The sequence below is a fragment of the Miniopterus schreibersii genome (assembly GCF_964146895.1).
Source record: "Miniopterus schreibersii genome assembly, chromosome: 7".
Classification (NCBI taxonomy): Eukaryota; Metazoa; Chordata; class Mammalia; order Chiroptera; family Miniopteridae; genus Miniopterus; species Miniopterus schreibersii.
Window position 1 is genome coordinate 7,550,691 of NC_138108.1, and position 15,693 is coordinate 7,566,383.

The 15,693-nt window shown below is 43.1% G+C and overlaps 1 protein-coding gene across 1 annotated transcript in view; it reads right to left on the bottom strand.

Moving 5' to 3' along the window:
• NYAP2 (neuronal tyrosine-phosphorylated phosphoinositide-3-kinase adaptor 2) overlaps positions 1-15,693 on the bottom strand; it is a gene marked incomplete at both ends in the record, with an annotated part of 176,112 nt that overhangs the window by 58,213 nt on the left and 102,206 nt on the right. The window contains one exon of the mRNA XM_081143223.1: positions 10,460-11,539. Within this exon, the coding sequence (XP_080999349.1) occupies positions 10,460-11,539 (1,080 nt within the window). The remainder of the gene's footprint in view (positions 1-10,459; positions 11,540-15,693) is intronic.

Genomic DNA, 15,693 nt, shown 5'->3' on the forward strand with positions numbered 1-15,693 from the left:
TAGCTTGCCTACTTAAACCAGTTAATCTGTATTTAGGAGGTTAGCATGCTTTCTGTATCTCCGACTGCACACGTTTCTATACAGCAGTTTAGTGTTTGTTGTAGTTTTCTGACGTTGAATTTTTCAAATGCTAACTTCAATTTTTTTTCTCATTATGACTGACCACTTTAGAAGGAAAAGAGATTCTATTTGAATCTGCTTAGAAGCGACACATCACACATCACCTTTTAACTGCCTCCCACCTGCGTATTGAGTATTTTTTTGTAGTAGGTACTTTGCTTCTTCCTGCTTTCTGTTTTGTTCATTGGTTAACACCTATACCTTTATGGAAGCAAAGCTTTTATTTATAAGATAAATCACTTATAATCAAAAGATAAAAAATATTCATTACATTTGAAAAACACATCACTCACCCAGTTATACTGTATTTTTTCTTTTGCTGATAAATCTTTCACAACTATATTGTCACGTTGCCTACCCTTTCGTACAATGAAGACAGCCTCTGTTTTCAGAGCTGTTCTTTATAGGGAAAGGACAACTGTGCTCTACCAGGTGTGATGTCCCTCTTCTCTCAACGCTTAGATATCATCCAGCAACCTTAAAATAGCCTGCCTCCTGTGGGAATGGAGAATGCTCACATTCTCGCCAGCGCTTCGTGGTCCTCATATCAGGTACTAGATGATCCACTTAAGGTGTCAGATCCTTTACCCAAGACAAGCCTCACGGAAGAAAGTTGTGCAGACAACATGGAATGTGAAAATTTAATTCATTTCGGACCTTACTTTATTTTTAATAAACTATTCTTTCCACAAATATCTAAAAGTCAATCATTAGTTAAAATTGCAATTTGCATTTTACAAGGTCTTTTTCTACATAATTTTCTCTAATTTTTTACAATTATCCTGTGAGGCAAGTATGGAAATAAAACAGCTGAGACTTGGAGAGTTTGCCTTGTCCTAAAAGCACAGCTGTTCAGAGGCTAATGCATCTTTGGACCCAAGAACATTTGACTCCCATGTCTTTTTCCATACATGTATCTCCTGAGGCTCCCCAATCTACCTTCCATTACAATGAGATTGTTTTTTTTAAGCTGATTGAAGAAAGGAATTTTTAAAATCAAAAGTATAGAAATGGTGATACATATTATCCTGGAAATTAAAGAGCAGAAGGGCCATACTCAATACCATATACAATCTAGCTGATAGTTTTCTTATCTACAATGTAATATCTTAATATTGCTTCCAGAACCATCAAGTGAAAATCTGTACCATGCTATTTTTCAGAGACCCTACTTTAAATCTTTTATAAAATATTTAGATAATGAATACCTGCTTTCATTTTTCTTGCTGAGTGCTCTCTGGTTTCCCCAATCAGTAACACGACTGATTTCCTTCTGACTTATATAAAAATCATCTAAACCTGGGTTCTCCATTGATATTCCTTGGAGTGTTTGGTTCTGAAACATCTTAATTAGTGTTGATCTTGGTATCCTGTACAAAACTTAGATTATTTTCAATATTTGGAAATCATGGTAGTTCTATTAGATTTTACTATTAAAAAAATGTTAGCTTTGGAAAAATCAATAAATGCACAAATATAAATTAACTATGCAAAACACAGTCATAGGAGGCTATCGGCACTTAATATATAGTTTTTGCTCCCAAAAACTTAACATTTAATTGTGGAAGTTAGATACACGCTTATCCATTTTAGTCCAACAGTCATTGTTCACTCAAGGAACACACATTAAGTGGACTTTGTGCCAGAAAATGTGCTCGTTGCTGCAATACAAAGACTCAGTATTGTGCGCTGACAATTTAGTTGGCGTGGCAAACATTTAGAGCCCTGTGTCAGTGGTGTTGTTAGAAGAGCTTTTATTAAATATAGAAATGAAGGAGCAGAGCTCCTCAAAAAGGAAGCAGAGGCAACAGAGCCCAAAAAGGATCACTAATGAGGATGTCATATTGCATGAAACCAAGACAAATGTCTTTAGATAGAGTAACCATCAATGTCAGACATTCTGTGATGCTGAAGAGAACCAAGAGTGGGAAGAGACCAGGGCCAGAGACCAATTAGGAAGCCCTGGGTGACTTTGGAGTGAGCAGAAGAGGAAGCTGGACTGTAGAAAATTAAAGGTGGAATGCTGACAAGAAATAGAGGCAGCAAGTCCAGAGTGTTCACTTCAGTGGTTTGGCCATGACAGGGAAGCAGAGAATCATGGCTGAATGTGGATTCAAGCTGTTTTTGCTGAAACATCAATGGACAATTTTATTATAGTTTACATTAAATGATAATTTATATAACCTGGTTTAGAAGCCAAAGTGCATTCTGCAGGCTTAAAGTGAGGTCATCAATCAACTGAAGGAGGACCACTGTGAGGCAATCTGTTTTAATTTTTTAGGTTTGAGATTTTTCTTAAGAGCAAATTGACAAAAAGCTCATCACTTTGATCTCTCTCTCTCATCATTAATGATTGTAAGGGGTTAATAAAGAATTGATGAAAGAATGAAACTATATTGTAAATATAGAAGAAACTTTGATATTCAGAATGTGATGACTTGGAGAGAGCAATGCTTCACTTCGGCTCTGATCATTTTGTCAGAAGCTGCTGACATCTCAATCTTTTCCCAGCCTTCTAATTCTTGGGAACCTAGGTTTCTTATTTGTGTTATAGAAACAAAGCCACATTAAAATTACCGCCCACAGCATTATAGTTGGATCTGGGGTTGGACAATACGTGGATGCCCCCATTCTCTCCCTGCTGACTCTTGCTACCTATTATTTTGTTTTCTATCCCTTTTTCTTTCTCTTTTTATCTTTGTAGTTGAAAACATTATAGATGTCCCCTTTCTGGCTTAATTATATCATTTCACATCTATAACATAGTTTATCGAATGTACCTGAAAGTTGACCAAAATAAAATATAAGGGGGAGTTTTCCCTCCATTATCATTTTTCAGCAAAAATTACAGACTTCTGGATTTAACATTTCTCCTGTAAGTTCAGCACTCTGGGTATCCCTGCTAGACAAGATGTGCTGTTGCAAAATCCATGGTACTAACACTCCCTCCTCCCCTCTCAGATTCCCCTTAGTATTTTTACTCTTTTCATTTGGGAATAGCAATAGCCCAGATTTTCCAGTTGATTGGCTAGTCTATCAGGAGTGAAACACTTAATTAACCTAGCTCCCATCAGCTAACAACAAAAATGAGTTTGCTTCAACCGGGAAATACCATGCACACTTCAGACATTTCATTAAATTTGGAATTGCCACCCATTTACTGAGTTCTGTAAAAAGATTTTCTTTTTGAGAGTTAAAAAGAAGTCTTTTCAAATGTGTCATAACATAAACTCATTCTTACCTGGGAACACAGGCATTTAAGACCACCTGTCACATAGCAGCTCCCTGGATTTACAAAGTACCTTTCCAATAATGAGGTTGAATGACTTAGTTGAATGTGTTTTTTACTCTCTTTGCTAACTGAGTTCAGTAAAGAATAATGTCAATCAGATTGGAATTCCTTCTTTAAAATGTTTGTTCCTATTATTTTCTTTTAAAAGTGATTCATTTTCATAGCTCAGTCACCTATACAGAAACTGATGACAATTTGGTATCTACAAAATGGTGTACATTTAAATGCTCTATGGCTATGTTCTTTATATTGTTCCCCTAATAAATCTGCCTAGAATGAAATGTGCGTTCTTTAAAATAGGACACTTAAGAACACAAGCAATGAATTTAGCAATCAGCATAGTTCCTTTTTGGCTGAATAACTATATCGATTTGAGTGTGGAATTTTCTAAGTCATAGGATCTTACTTTTTTTTTTTTTATTTAATGGTCAAACATTTCTCATAGGCTTTTATTTCTTCAAAGTCAGTAGCCCTCTCAAGTCACTATGCCTATTAATTCAACAAGTTCAATAAATACTTATCATGTTCAACTTTAAGAAATCTTGCACTGGGCCAGGTGTTACATGAACTAAAATAATAAGCAGGTATGGCCTTTGTTTTCCCTGGCCATATGTCTAATTGGTAAGACAGGAAAAACTTTTTAAGACACTTACCACTGCAGAAGTACAAAGTGCTCTCAGAATTTGAAAGAAAGATAATTTGTAGACAAGAACATAAAAAACTAACAAACAAAAAAAACCTACTCTATAAAACAGTAGACAGACTCTTAGCAGGGATCCAAGGATTAGATTTTGTTTTATGGAGTTACTGGTGAAGTCCTTTCAACAAAAGAGAACATCAGTCAGAAAGCCTGAGAGGCAGGAAGAGGGTCATTGATTTGGGGATCTACAGATCATATAGTAATCCACAGATGCATCAAACACAGCCAGAGGAGACTAACAGTTTTAGCACCTAATATTTTCATTTGAAAAGTGAGAAAACTGAGACATGAAGAGATGAACTGACTAATCCAAAGTCTCAAAGCGTTTTAATGGTTGAGCTAAGATGGAAGCCATCTCTTGTGCCATCCAGCCCCTGTCCTAGCCCTCTAGATCATATTTAGTTAGAATGTAGGACAAACGTAGGGGTTATGATATGTCTGATAGGAACCCCCTACTTATTCCTAATCTGTAATTACCTATAGATGTCAAAGTGTGAGGAACACATGATATTAAATGCAAATCAGAAATTGAATTTTTTTTCAGGTATTCAATAGCGGGGAAAGAAATCTGTCCTAGAATATTTCACGTGTGTAAAATTATATACAACTGAGGGAATCTTGATTTTTAAAAAAAGACTGTTGTAGCTTTATATCTGAATTGAAAATATTTCTGCATTTTATAAATCTGAAATAGAGAGACTTAACGGAGGGAACTGCTGATTAAATTGCTGACAAGCAATTGCACTTACAGATTCCGCAGACAGAGAGCGTAAACACGAGGGATAAACACGTCTGCCTGCATCAATCAAAGGCAGCTGCAGTGTACCCCCAGAAAGGTGAGCAATTATTTATGAAATTATGTCTTCTTCAGTGATTCTCTATTTCAATCCTGGGAGAAACTGAGTGGGGAAAACAGACAATGTCAGGGTCCCAATTAACCAAGAAGTCAGATGCATTTTCAAAATCAAGGGATTTTACATACACTCTAGTTAACCTCACCATTCTGAAAAGAATTTATTTAGCTTTAAAAATATTAATAATTTAATAGGCCAGGGTGTTCTTTTGAAACTGTATATTTTTAAAAAATGTTAAAGGTAAGTGCCTGATTCTGTCAACTACACATGAACACAAATCTGAACAAAAACGGCGATGCTAAAAAGCATTTTGCATAGGGCTTTTTTGGGAGTTTTTGGCTCCATTTTCCTTCTGAGGGTGGGAAGGAGCCTTGCTAAGGCAGAAAACAGCCTGAGACCACAGTGTGGGACCCTGAGCAGGGAGGCAACCAGCAAACATAAGGAGAGGGGCCTGACAACGGTGATGTTTAACAGATCCCAGAGGCCTCGGTCTTTCCAGACTTTCTGGAATCCTCCTTAGGGTATCCTCCGAGATTTCTTCAGGCATCTGGGTGTAGCTCAAGCCCCAAATGCCTGTAAAGAATCCCAGCATTCCAGAGGTTCAAGTCCCAGCCCCATCTCTGGCCAGGCAGCTCCAAGCTGCTGGCTGCCACAGGCGGAGGGCTCACCCGTTCTCCACAGCAGATGAGAGACCCAGAGCTATGAGCTCTACTCTCTATTCTTCTCTTTGGTTTCTCTATACAGTTCTTCCTCTGTGCGCATGGGTTCCCCATCCATACATTCAAGAATATTTTTAAAAATACATTGCTGACGTTTACTACCTGGTCAGGTCTATGATGGTTATATCTATACTGAATATGTACAGCCTTTTTTTAAATTGTCACTATTCCCTAAACAACATAGTATAACAACTATTTACATAGTATTTACATTGCACAGGGTGAGGCAAAAGTAGGCTTACAGTTGTAAGTAGAACAGAGAGTTCATCCTGGTATTATTTACTAATTATTATTTTCCATAGGAACAACTGTAAACCTACTTTTGCCCCACCATGTATTAGGTATTACAAGTAATCTAGAGATGATTTAAAGTATGTGGAATGATGTTCACAGGTTATATGTAAATACTGCACTATTACTATATAAGGTGCTCGAACACCCTTGGATTTAGGTATCTGAGGGTAGTCCCTCATAGATATCGAGGGTGGACTATAGCTACTTGTCCCTACTCACTCTCTGTCAGCCCCTACCTTTCACAGGAATGAGAAGGAGGTAAGATAAAGTCCTTAATTATTTTGTTTGCTAAATTTTACTAAAAGTAATGTTTTAAATAAATGAAACAAAATGTGTAGGCCCTCCTAAAATAAAATAATATTCTCTCCATGTTTCCCGGGACAGCTCAGTTCTTGGAAAGTTGATATTTCTGACCATCTCAGATATGATGCAAGAATGTCATTCAAGACTCAGTAAAGGGGTTCAAGTGGCCTTTGAAAGTAGAGGTCACAAAGTCCCTATGACAGTGTCTCTTCAGACAAGTTTGGGTATCTGGTTTCTTGGTCCATAATTGATTCATGATATAATAATACAATGAGAAAAAGACTGAAAGGAGACTAGGAAAGGCGGGGGAGGGGAGGAGAGGTATAGGCATCAATAAAACTACCGGGGAAAAGGGAAGGAAGACCACAAGAAACAGACATAAGAGTTTAAGTGAATTTAAATGATATAGCAGGAGAGGGTTTGTCAGCTTGACAACCTCTAATAGCCCCTGAGGACATCCCAGTATCACAATAATTAAGCTGTCAACACTGTGTCACGTGTCACGGCCTTTACAAACCAGCAGGGACAATGATAGTCACCACTGTGTGAGGCCTCCCTGTTCAGATCACCTTGCTAACCCTTTGGGGCATTGGCACATAGTAGGCACACAACAGTAATCACAACAATGACTCTGAATCACGAAGATGGCTATATTATGTTAGTATACCCTTCCTTTTTTTCCTAAAATCAGGATAATAAATAAACATAGAAATGTATTTTTAAAAATCTCTTCCAAAATCATTCCTTTAAATTTAAAATTCTTTCAAAATTTCAACTTGTAAAGGTAAGCTTGATCAGTTGCCCCACCAGCAATGCCTAATATTTTAGGCATCGCTGGACCTCAAGTGACTTAAAAAGGAGAAAAGGACATGAGTGCTGTGTGTATGTGAAAGGGGTGGGGAGAGTGGGGGATGGTTTTCTGGTTTTATTTTGTTTGCATGTTTTTTGAGGGATGTTGTTTCTGTGTGTGTGTTGTTGTTTTTTACAAAGTGAATGGAAAAGCAAAGGTTACATCTGATTCCAAACTCGTTTCATCCCACTTATATCTATAATTACAAAAATATAACATTTGAAAGTCTTAAGTGGGAGTATTTTTAAAAGGCTGAAACATGAAACTTAGCAGGAGATAGCTCTGTCTCTCCATTAAGGGGGAACACTGTTGAGTATGATGAGGCTCTGTGGCAACACCGCCCCACCACTGTGCCTTCTCGTCGCAGTAATACTGGGCAGGCGGGCCAGCATCATTTCTTTCCTTGGCTCCTTCCTTAGCCCGTTCATGACCCACGTGTTCTAAAAATTCTACTCAAGAGATATACAAAATATATATATATATATGTGAAAGAAAGATAGAAATTATAGGTAGAAAATTATCATTTGAGTCTCCAAATTCACTGTAAAACATATTTGTATTTCCCCTACTTCTCATGTATACACAAAAATTTACAGCAATAAAATACAAGTTTACCACTTCTCCCATGCCTCATATCCCCCCTTTCTGCACAAATTTTAAAAATATTAATAAGCAATTCAAATCAAAATTACTGTCATTAGGGAGACTATCAAGTGTCCTCATATATAAACATTACGATGTCCCATCAACCAGGGGAAAGAATGATTCCTAGAACAATTAATGTGAAGGCCATGCTTAGAAAATTGTAAAGTGAAATGAACTTGATTCATAGTCTACCCCTAGTGACTTATTTTATCTCTTCCTGGTGCCCTATCCCCATCAAGAGTTGTAAGCTTTTAAGATATGAAATTATTAAATTAGGTGTGTTTTTATAGATTATTAAAAATAAGAGTTGAAGGCATAAATTTCATGTGACAGATTTTTTTTTTAAATTAAAATAGGAGTAAATGTGCCTTAGATTGAATACCAGAAACTTTTCAAAATTGACATTTCCAGGAAAGCCAGGGGGGTATAAAGAATAGAAATACCAGTCTCACTTTTATTCCTGAAATTTAAAAAAGTACCACTTGAGACTCAGGAGGCGTGACTGTTATATCTTCATATCACTTATTCTGTCCCTATGGTACCTACACATCCTGTCTGGGAAGAGTGAAGGAGAAAGTTGTGTCACTGAGCATGCCGCAACAGTAGTTACAGGTTAGCTCTCAGTTATCAACAATTTCGGATCTATGTTTTGAATGGCAGGAAGACTCCTGAGAGCCCCTATGATTGCGTCAGCATCTGACCCTGTCTTTCTGTCTTCTTCCAGAGTCAAAAGGAAGTATCATTGGATTACTCTTGTGTGCCATCAGCATTCTTCCTCCCTTCCATTTATGCAAAATAAAATGTTGAAGTTAAAAACAACTCAGGGCATGCCCTTTCTCTGAAGAATTGATGCCTGGTTAGCAGCACATAGGGAGAAATTCACTCCTCGGATCCCCTAAAGCTATAAAGGGTCTGGGTCACTTTTGCATGGACAAGCTTTGTTTCAGAGGAACACAAAGCTCATTTTGGAGTCAACTGGAGAAGTCTGTGACACACAGCACACCGACTGATTCTAACAGATGGATTTTTCTTGAAATAACTTCATTAGTTAATCATTTCTTTTACATACACTTTTTCTAGCTAATTGGTATAGCTGCCAGCTGGAGCTGTGAAGGGTCCTCCAACAAAACTGGTAGGAAAAGAGAAAATTCAATAATGCCACCAATTCCAGGATGAAACTTCTATTAATTTTGCTGTTACATATTTGAAAGGAATGTTTTTTTCTTCACCTTATTCCAAAAACTTTACCTGATCTATGTTTAAAACACGTGAATAATCTATAAGAAACTTTAAGCCTTAATAACTATAGATCAGGATCTTCCAAACCTGAGACTATTGACTACTGATTGACACTGAGGACCAGATAGTGTTGTGTGTTGTGTGTTGTGTGTTATATGTGGTGTGTGTGTGTGTGTGTGTGTGCGCGCGCGCGCGCGCGCGCGCAGTGGGCTGTCCTATGCACTGTAGGCTGTTAAGCAGCATCCCCGGCCTCTACCTACAGGATTTCAGTAGCATCCCCAGTCCTGACAACCAAAAAACGTCTCCAGACATTGCCAAATATCCCTGGGGGAAAAAACCTCCCCAGCTGAGAACTGCTGCTCTAGAAATTGGTTGTTCCTAAATTTTAATTCAATTTTTAAAATAATTAAAAAAAAATTGGATGTACACATGAATAGGTGTATGTAACTCCAGACATGCCTAATGAATTACAAATTGTTGCCTGTAGATGAAATGTGTTAGGTTTTTTGGGGGGGAGTTGGAGTTATTTAAGCAGCTAATGCTTTCCTAGATCTCTCTGGGTAAAGAAACAATAAGACAAGATAAGTGGTTTATAAGTACCAATGAATATTAATTATCTAAGGCTTGTCATCTTCATCATCAAAAGTATTAAGGATTTCTTTCCCTTTAAGGAACACCCTCAGTCTGACTGTTATGAATAAATAAACAACAAAATCCTGTGCTGGGATCCTTTGAGATATAAATGATAAATTATCAACGTAGCCGCCTAAGGCATTTTTAAACAAGGGAAAGCGGTGTCCTGTAATGAAATGGACATTGAGAAAACTGGGTCTGTTTTGACTTTACTCTGTATTATGGAATGATTTCAGGCTCACAAAGGGTCAGACTTCAGATACGGACACTCTGGTCTCTGACATCCAGTGGTAAACATAATGTTCACTGCCTACTTATCACTCTGATTTTTTTCCCTAGTCTACATGCGGGCGGGTCCAGGGAGAGCCCCAGAGGACTAACACGCTAATAACCAGCAGGGCCCGAGAAGGGAGGCCGTGGGCCTGTTTGGGGTGAAGCTCGGAGCGCAGCCGCACGGAGCATGCACAGAAACTCATTCACGATGCTTCAAAAAAAACAAAGTCCTAAACTCCATCCGAATCGCTGTCGTTCCAGCAAAGGTTCTCTACCACGTATGAGCTCAAGCAGGCTTTGAATGGAAGATAAGTAACATCTCCCAATTCCCTGCCTGAATGTATAATTCCCCCTCGGGCAGCCCTTCCAGAGCCATGAGAGCTCACGGCCCTCCCATCTCACCTACAGCGGTCGCTCCCTTCACACGCGTGGGCCGCACCTGCGGGAAGAAGAGCCGCCCCCGCGGCGAGGTCCCCGCCCGGCTGCGCGGGGTTCGATGCCCGCAGGTCGCCCCCCGCCCCCCCACGCCCCACTCACTCTCGGCCGCCTCCTTGGCCTTGCGGCCGCCCGACGACTTCCGCAGCAGGCTGCGGCCCGACGTGAAGAGGCTGGTGAGCTCCTCCAGCGGGCTCGTGGGCGTCCGGGCCCGGCAGCCGGCGGGCGCCGCGGGGGCGCCGACCGGCGCGCCCACCATCTTGCCGCCGTCCTGCGACACGGGCCGGGCGGGCGCGCTCCGGGGCGGGCCGCCCGCGTGCAGCGCGTCGTAGGGCGGCGGCCTCTTGAGGCTGAGCGGGGTGAGGGACCGCCCCATGCTGACCGGCGACGGCGAGGCCGAGTGGCTCTTCGGGTAGCCGTGGGGGGACTGCGTCCGGTACAGAGTGGACGGCGGGGGCGGGGACGAGGACAGCATGGCGGCGGCAGGGCCCAGGGCCCCGCTCGGGTCCTTGTCCGCTTTCGGGTGGCTCGAGGTGTGCGGGGGCAGCGAGGACGGCGACGGCCCGGCCTGCTTCAGGTAGGACACGTTCTCCAGCACCGGGAGCTTGGTGACCTCCAGCGGGGTGAGCGGGGACTCGTCGGAGTTGGGGGAGCACTGCAGCGGCGCGGGCGGGAAGACCAGCAGGGGCGGCCGGTGGGACAGCAGGTTGGGGAAGGGCGGCGGGATGTCGCACAGCGGGCCCCGGGGCGCGCCGGGAGCGGCGGCCTTGGCGCAGGCGCAGGGCGCGGGGGCCTTGGCGCAGGCGCAGTCCCAGTCGGGCGCCATGGCGGGGGCGCCGGGCGAGGGGCAGCCCGGCCGGTCCGCGTCGCCCTTGGCGTCCTGGCCCAAGTCGTCGAAGACCGGGTACTTCATCTCCTCGTAGACGGCCTCGCTCTGGTCGTCGTCGTCGTCCTTGCCGCGGAAGTCCCGCAGGATGTTCCCCACCATCTCGATGTACACGGGCTCCTCGTCCTCGGCGTCGCCCGCGGGGCTGCCGGCCTGCGAGGCGCGGCGGGCCGCGTGCTGCGGCAGGTAGGCCTCGTCGAAGGACGCGCTGAGCTGCGTGCTCGGGTTCCGCTTGGGCTTGGGCGGCGGCACCTTCTTTGAGTACTCGTCGCTGTTGGGCCTCGGCTTGGCTGCGACTGGGGAAAAGAGAGAAAGAGAAAAGGAACATGGATGAATCCCGCGGGGACGCAGTGGGAAGGGATCCGCGTTTGGGGCTCGTTATCCCGCAGTGCCGATGGCACGGGCCGCCCGCTCCATGCCCAGCGCGGCGCTGAGACGAAAAACATCCAGCGGGAGGCGGGTGGCCCCCGTGTTTAGGAAAAGCTGACCAGGAACAACAGCGGTCTTTATCTGCAAACTTCATTTTTTTTCTTTTTAACGACTATCTGCTTTAACATGCTGAGGTCTCATAGATTTTTTTTTTTTTTAAATATGTCTTTATTGATTTCAGAGAGGGGAAGGGAGGGGGACAGAGAGAGAGAAACATCCATGATGAGAGAGTCACTGATCGGCCGCCTCCTGCACGCCCCCTGCTGGGGATGAGCCCGCACCCGGGCATGTGCCCTGACCGGGAATGAACCCCCATCGCCTGGATCCTAGGTCGCCGCTCAGCCGCTGAGCCACGCCCGGCCGGCGCAAACTTCACTTTAATAACCCAGCCCTGGTAGATGTATTAAGACCGGGGCTCTCCGTGCCTCTGTCTCAGAACTTGTAAATAGGAGCCTTCCGATGAAACATGCTGCATTGAAACAATCACAGATTTCATAAAGATTGACCTCGGAGAATGCAGGGAGACACTGGGGGTGGGGGGGGGCGGTAGAGTTTCTGTTAACACAAATGGTCCCTTTCATGATGTGGCTCCCGCAGGCAGTCGCACCTTCTTTCATTGGGGGTGCAAGCGTCCCAGCCTGCTGGGCTTGATCTCAGCCTTGGCTCAGACAAATAACTTCTACAGAGATGGGTCTGATACTTGAGGGGAAATTGGTGTGAAAATCTTAGGAGTCTAGACAGGTTAATCTCCGCATCTCCAGGTACTGTTGATGAGGGTGTGTGTGTCTGCTTTTCTTCATTAGATCTCTTATGATATCCCAAAGCCTATCTTGGAATGAATGTATTAGATACGTTGCCCGGACACGTTAGAACCCCAAGGAAAAGTTCTGCCAGAAAATAATCCAGAGGATGGAGGTATAAGCTTCAGGAATAACTTCTGGAAACTCACAGATATGGGGACCGGGGCTTCCCGCAGCCTGCTGGGAGCCCCCACCCTCCTTGTTCTTGCCATGGGACACAAAGTCCTGACACCATACGGTGGGCTGGAACAGGCTGGCGACATCTGTGACTGAAAGTAATTGTTTAGCACGCAGGGGAGGTACTGGAGCCTGGTTATCTCATTGTGTTGATGTATGATTACAGCCATTATTATTATTATGCAACTGGCAGAACAGAGTTGGTGGTGGTAAATGGTAACATACAATGTAAGTTGACAGTAGAACTTCTAGGTGTAAAACTGTGAGAAAATAACAGGCTTCTCTGTAGTTTGCAGCCTTAAGGGAAGGGGGGGATCTCAAGGCACAAATCAGGAAACACCTGAAATAGCCTCTGTTTTTATCAACCGGCGTGCTTAAGACACTGGAACTTTTATAAAACTTACTAAAGGGGAAGCAGAGATTAGTTAGGCAGCTGCTTCACACATCAATCATGCCTTCAGAGAAAGGGAACCAATAGAATATTCTAGAAGTGGCTGTGTGTCTCACTTTTCCTGGTCATACCTGCTTTTAAATATTCTGATCCATTTGTGCCCACAATATTGACTTTACTCACTACAAACAGCATTTGGAACAGGAGGTTCTTAATGTATCTAGACTTTCTCTTTAACTCATATTAGTAAAAATTAGATATCATTTTCCAGGGGGTATAGCAGTGGAGTCTTTTGGTGCTAAAAGCAAAAAGGCTAGAGACATAATGGAGTTATAAATACCCAGAGAATTCTTTAGGAGGGATGTGCTGGTTTAAATATTTTTGGTTTGGGGAATCTATTGTATATGTTAATTCTCACAATTTAAATAAGTCATCACATTAGGTACAAAAATCTGAGCCCAAAAGTAAACTTATACATCCTTGAAGGAGGTTGACCTAGTTCCACAGGGACTCTGAAAGAGTCAGGACTTAGAACAAAGCCCACCCAGACTGCTCTTCTGAAGCTTGTTTCCTGCTATCTATCTCAGGGTATCATTCTAAACTAAGGGACTTACGCTCTGGAAAAACATTCGTCTTTGACTATTGGGTTCTGTGAATTGGATGGTATGGGGTTGGGGGTAACCACAGAGGAAAGGAGTCTGCACAGGGAGGTGCTCTGTGAGTGGAGGATTAACCTAAAGCTAGGAACTGATGTGTGTCCATGTGATGGAGAACTTTGTTATAGGAACAATCATACTTAGAATAAGAGTTTCACTTGTCTCCCTTGAAAATTATACTTCACTTTTGTTTTCTTTGACACTTCTCTAAACTCAGACATTCCAACTTAGACTCAGGTAGCTGCATGGGGAGAAATAACAGGACAGGCAGAATTCAAGCAGCTACTGAGCCCACACTTAGGTGACAGCACCATCCTGAGGGGAGGCCGTTGCCCAGATCCCTAGGCAGTGAGGGGGTCAGTGGTAGAGCTGGGAGTCCCATGATACTCAGGGAAACAGCAGCCTTGTGAACAACCCTGGAGCCAACATCCCTCTTTCCACATAGGTCAGAAGGCAGCCTTTGGAATGAGCAAGACCAAGGCTAAGGTTGCATTCAAAATGTCAGCAAATTAAATTCATTTTGTTTACCAAAAGAAACAGGAAAAAAATGAAATCAGGACCCTTCCTATTTATAAAATGACGAAAGAGAAGGGTCTATTCTAGAGCACAATGTAGTTAGAATTAAGGTAGAACAACTATTCAGTAGGAAGGAATTTAGAGAATCTGTTTGTACTGCGAGGATAACTTCAGTGCCAAACCAAAATCAGATATCATCTGACAAAGGGGAATAAAATATAATATGTCACTCTCCCGGTGACGCTGAGATAATCAAAGCTGACAGTTGCTATGGACTGAACTGTGTTCCCCCAAATTCATGTTGAAGTCCTAACTTCCAGTGTTATGGTACTTGGAGCTGGGTCACTGGGAGAGAATTATGTTTACATGGGGTGGGTCATCAGGGCTGGGCTCTCCTAATGGGTGGGATTAGGGCCCTTATAAGAAGAGACACCAGGGCATTTGCTTGGTCTCCCATTCTCTCCATCATGTGAGGACATGGCAAGAAGGTGGCCATCTACAAGCCAGGGAGAGAGTTCTCACAAGAACAATGCTGTCACCTTAATCTTGGACTTCTGGCCTCAAACAATGTGGGAAAATTAATTTCTGTTGTTTAAGCCACCCAGTCTTTGGTAGTTTGCTGTGGCAGTTCAAACTGACTTAGATAACTGACTTAGATAACTATAAATGTATTGAGCCTACGTAAAGACCCTGTGCAGCTGCGTGGCCAGCACTCATTTCAATTTCTTCCACTGGAGCTGGAGTAATTTAACTAGCTTTGTTATTAAGAATTAATGCAACTCTTTCCATCTTTTATATGCAATTTCCCCCTGTTCCTGCCCTACCCCTCCTCACGCCCTGAAACTGTGTCACAGAGCTCACGTTACAGCTGATGACAGAGATGCTCTTCCAGGCACTCGCCCAGGAGCACCCTTCCTCCAGTGACTGTTGTTAGGGCTCTTCTCAGGCTGACTCTGCACCCTCCGAATCGGGTGCAGGCATTTGCCCTTTGATTCCGACCCGTGCTCTGGATGTTTTTGTTTGCTTTCGCACATCGGCCCCTCGCTTCGCTCTGTTCTGCTGCCCGCCAGCTACAGCCGCTCTCCAGCCAGCCTTACTCAGGAGACGCTGCTTCTCGTGGGCAGGCGCCTTCCCTCGCCTCCCCTGGTGCTGAAAAGCGCCTGGTGCCAGCAGGTGCATGACTCGGGCACGTTTTGCTGCCTCTCCTCTCCTTCTATCTTGATCCAACTTTGAAATGATAGAATTGAGGACTATTTAGAGAGCAGAGTGCGAAGTAAATTATAGAGGATCAGGATGAATCAACAGATTCGTTCCTTTAATATCGGGACCCATTTTTTCCCAGATACTATCTGCTTCCCATTCCCTGTCCCTTTACAATCTCACGGTTCTGTCTGGAAAATCAGAGGAGGAAAGTTTCTTTTCTGATGAACTGATGTTTCTCTCCACTTACCATTTATCATCTGGTTTTACCTTAGTCCAAG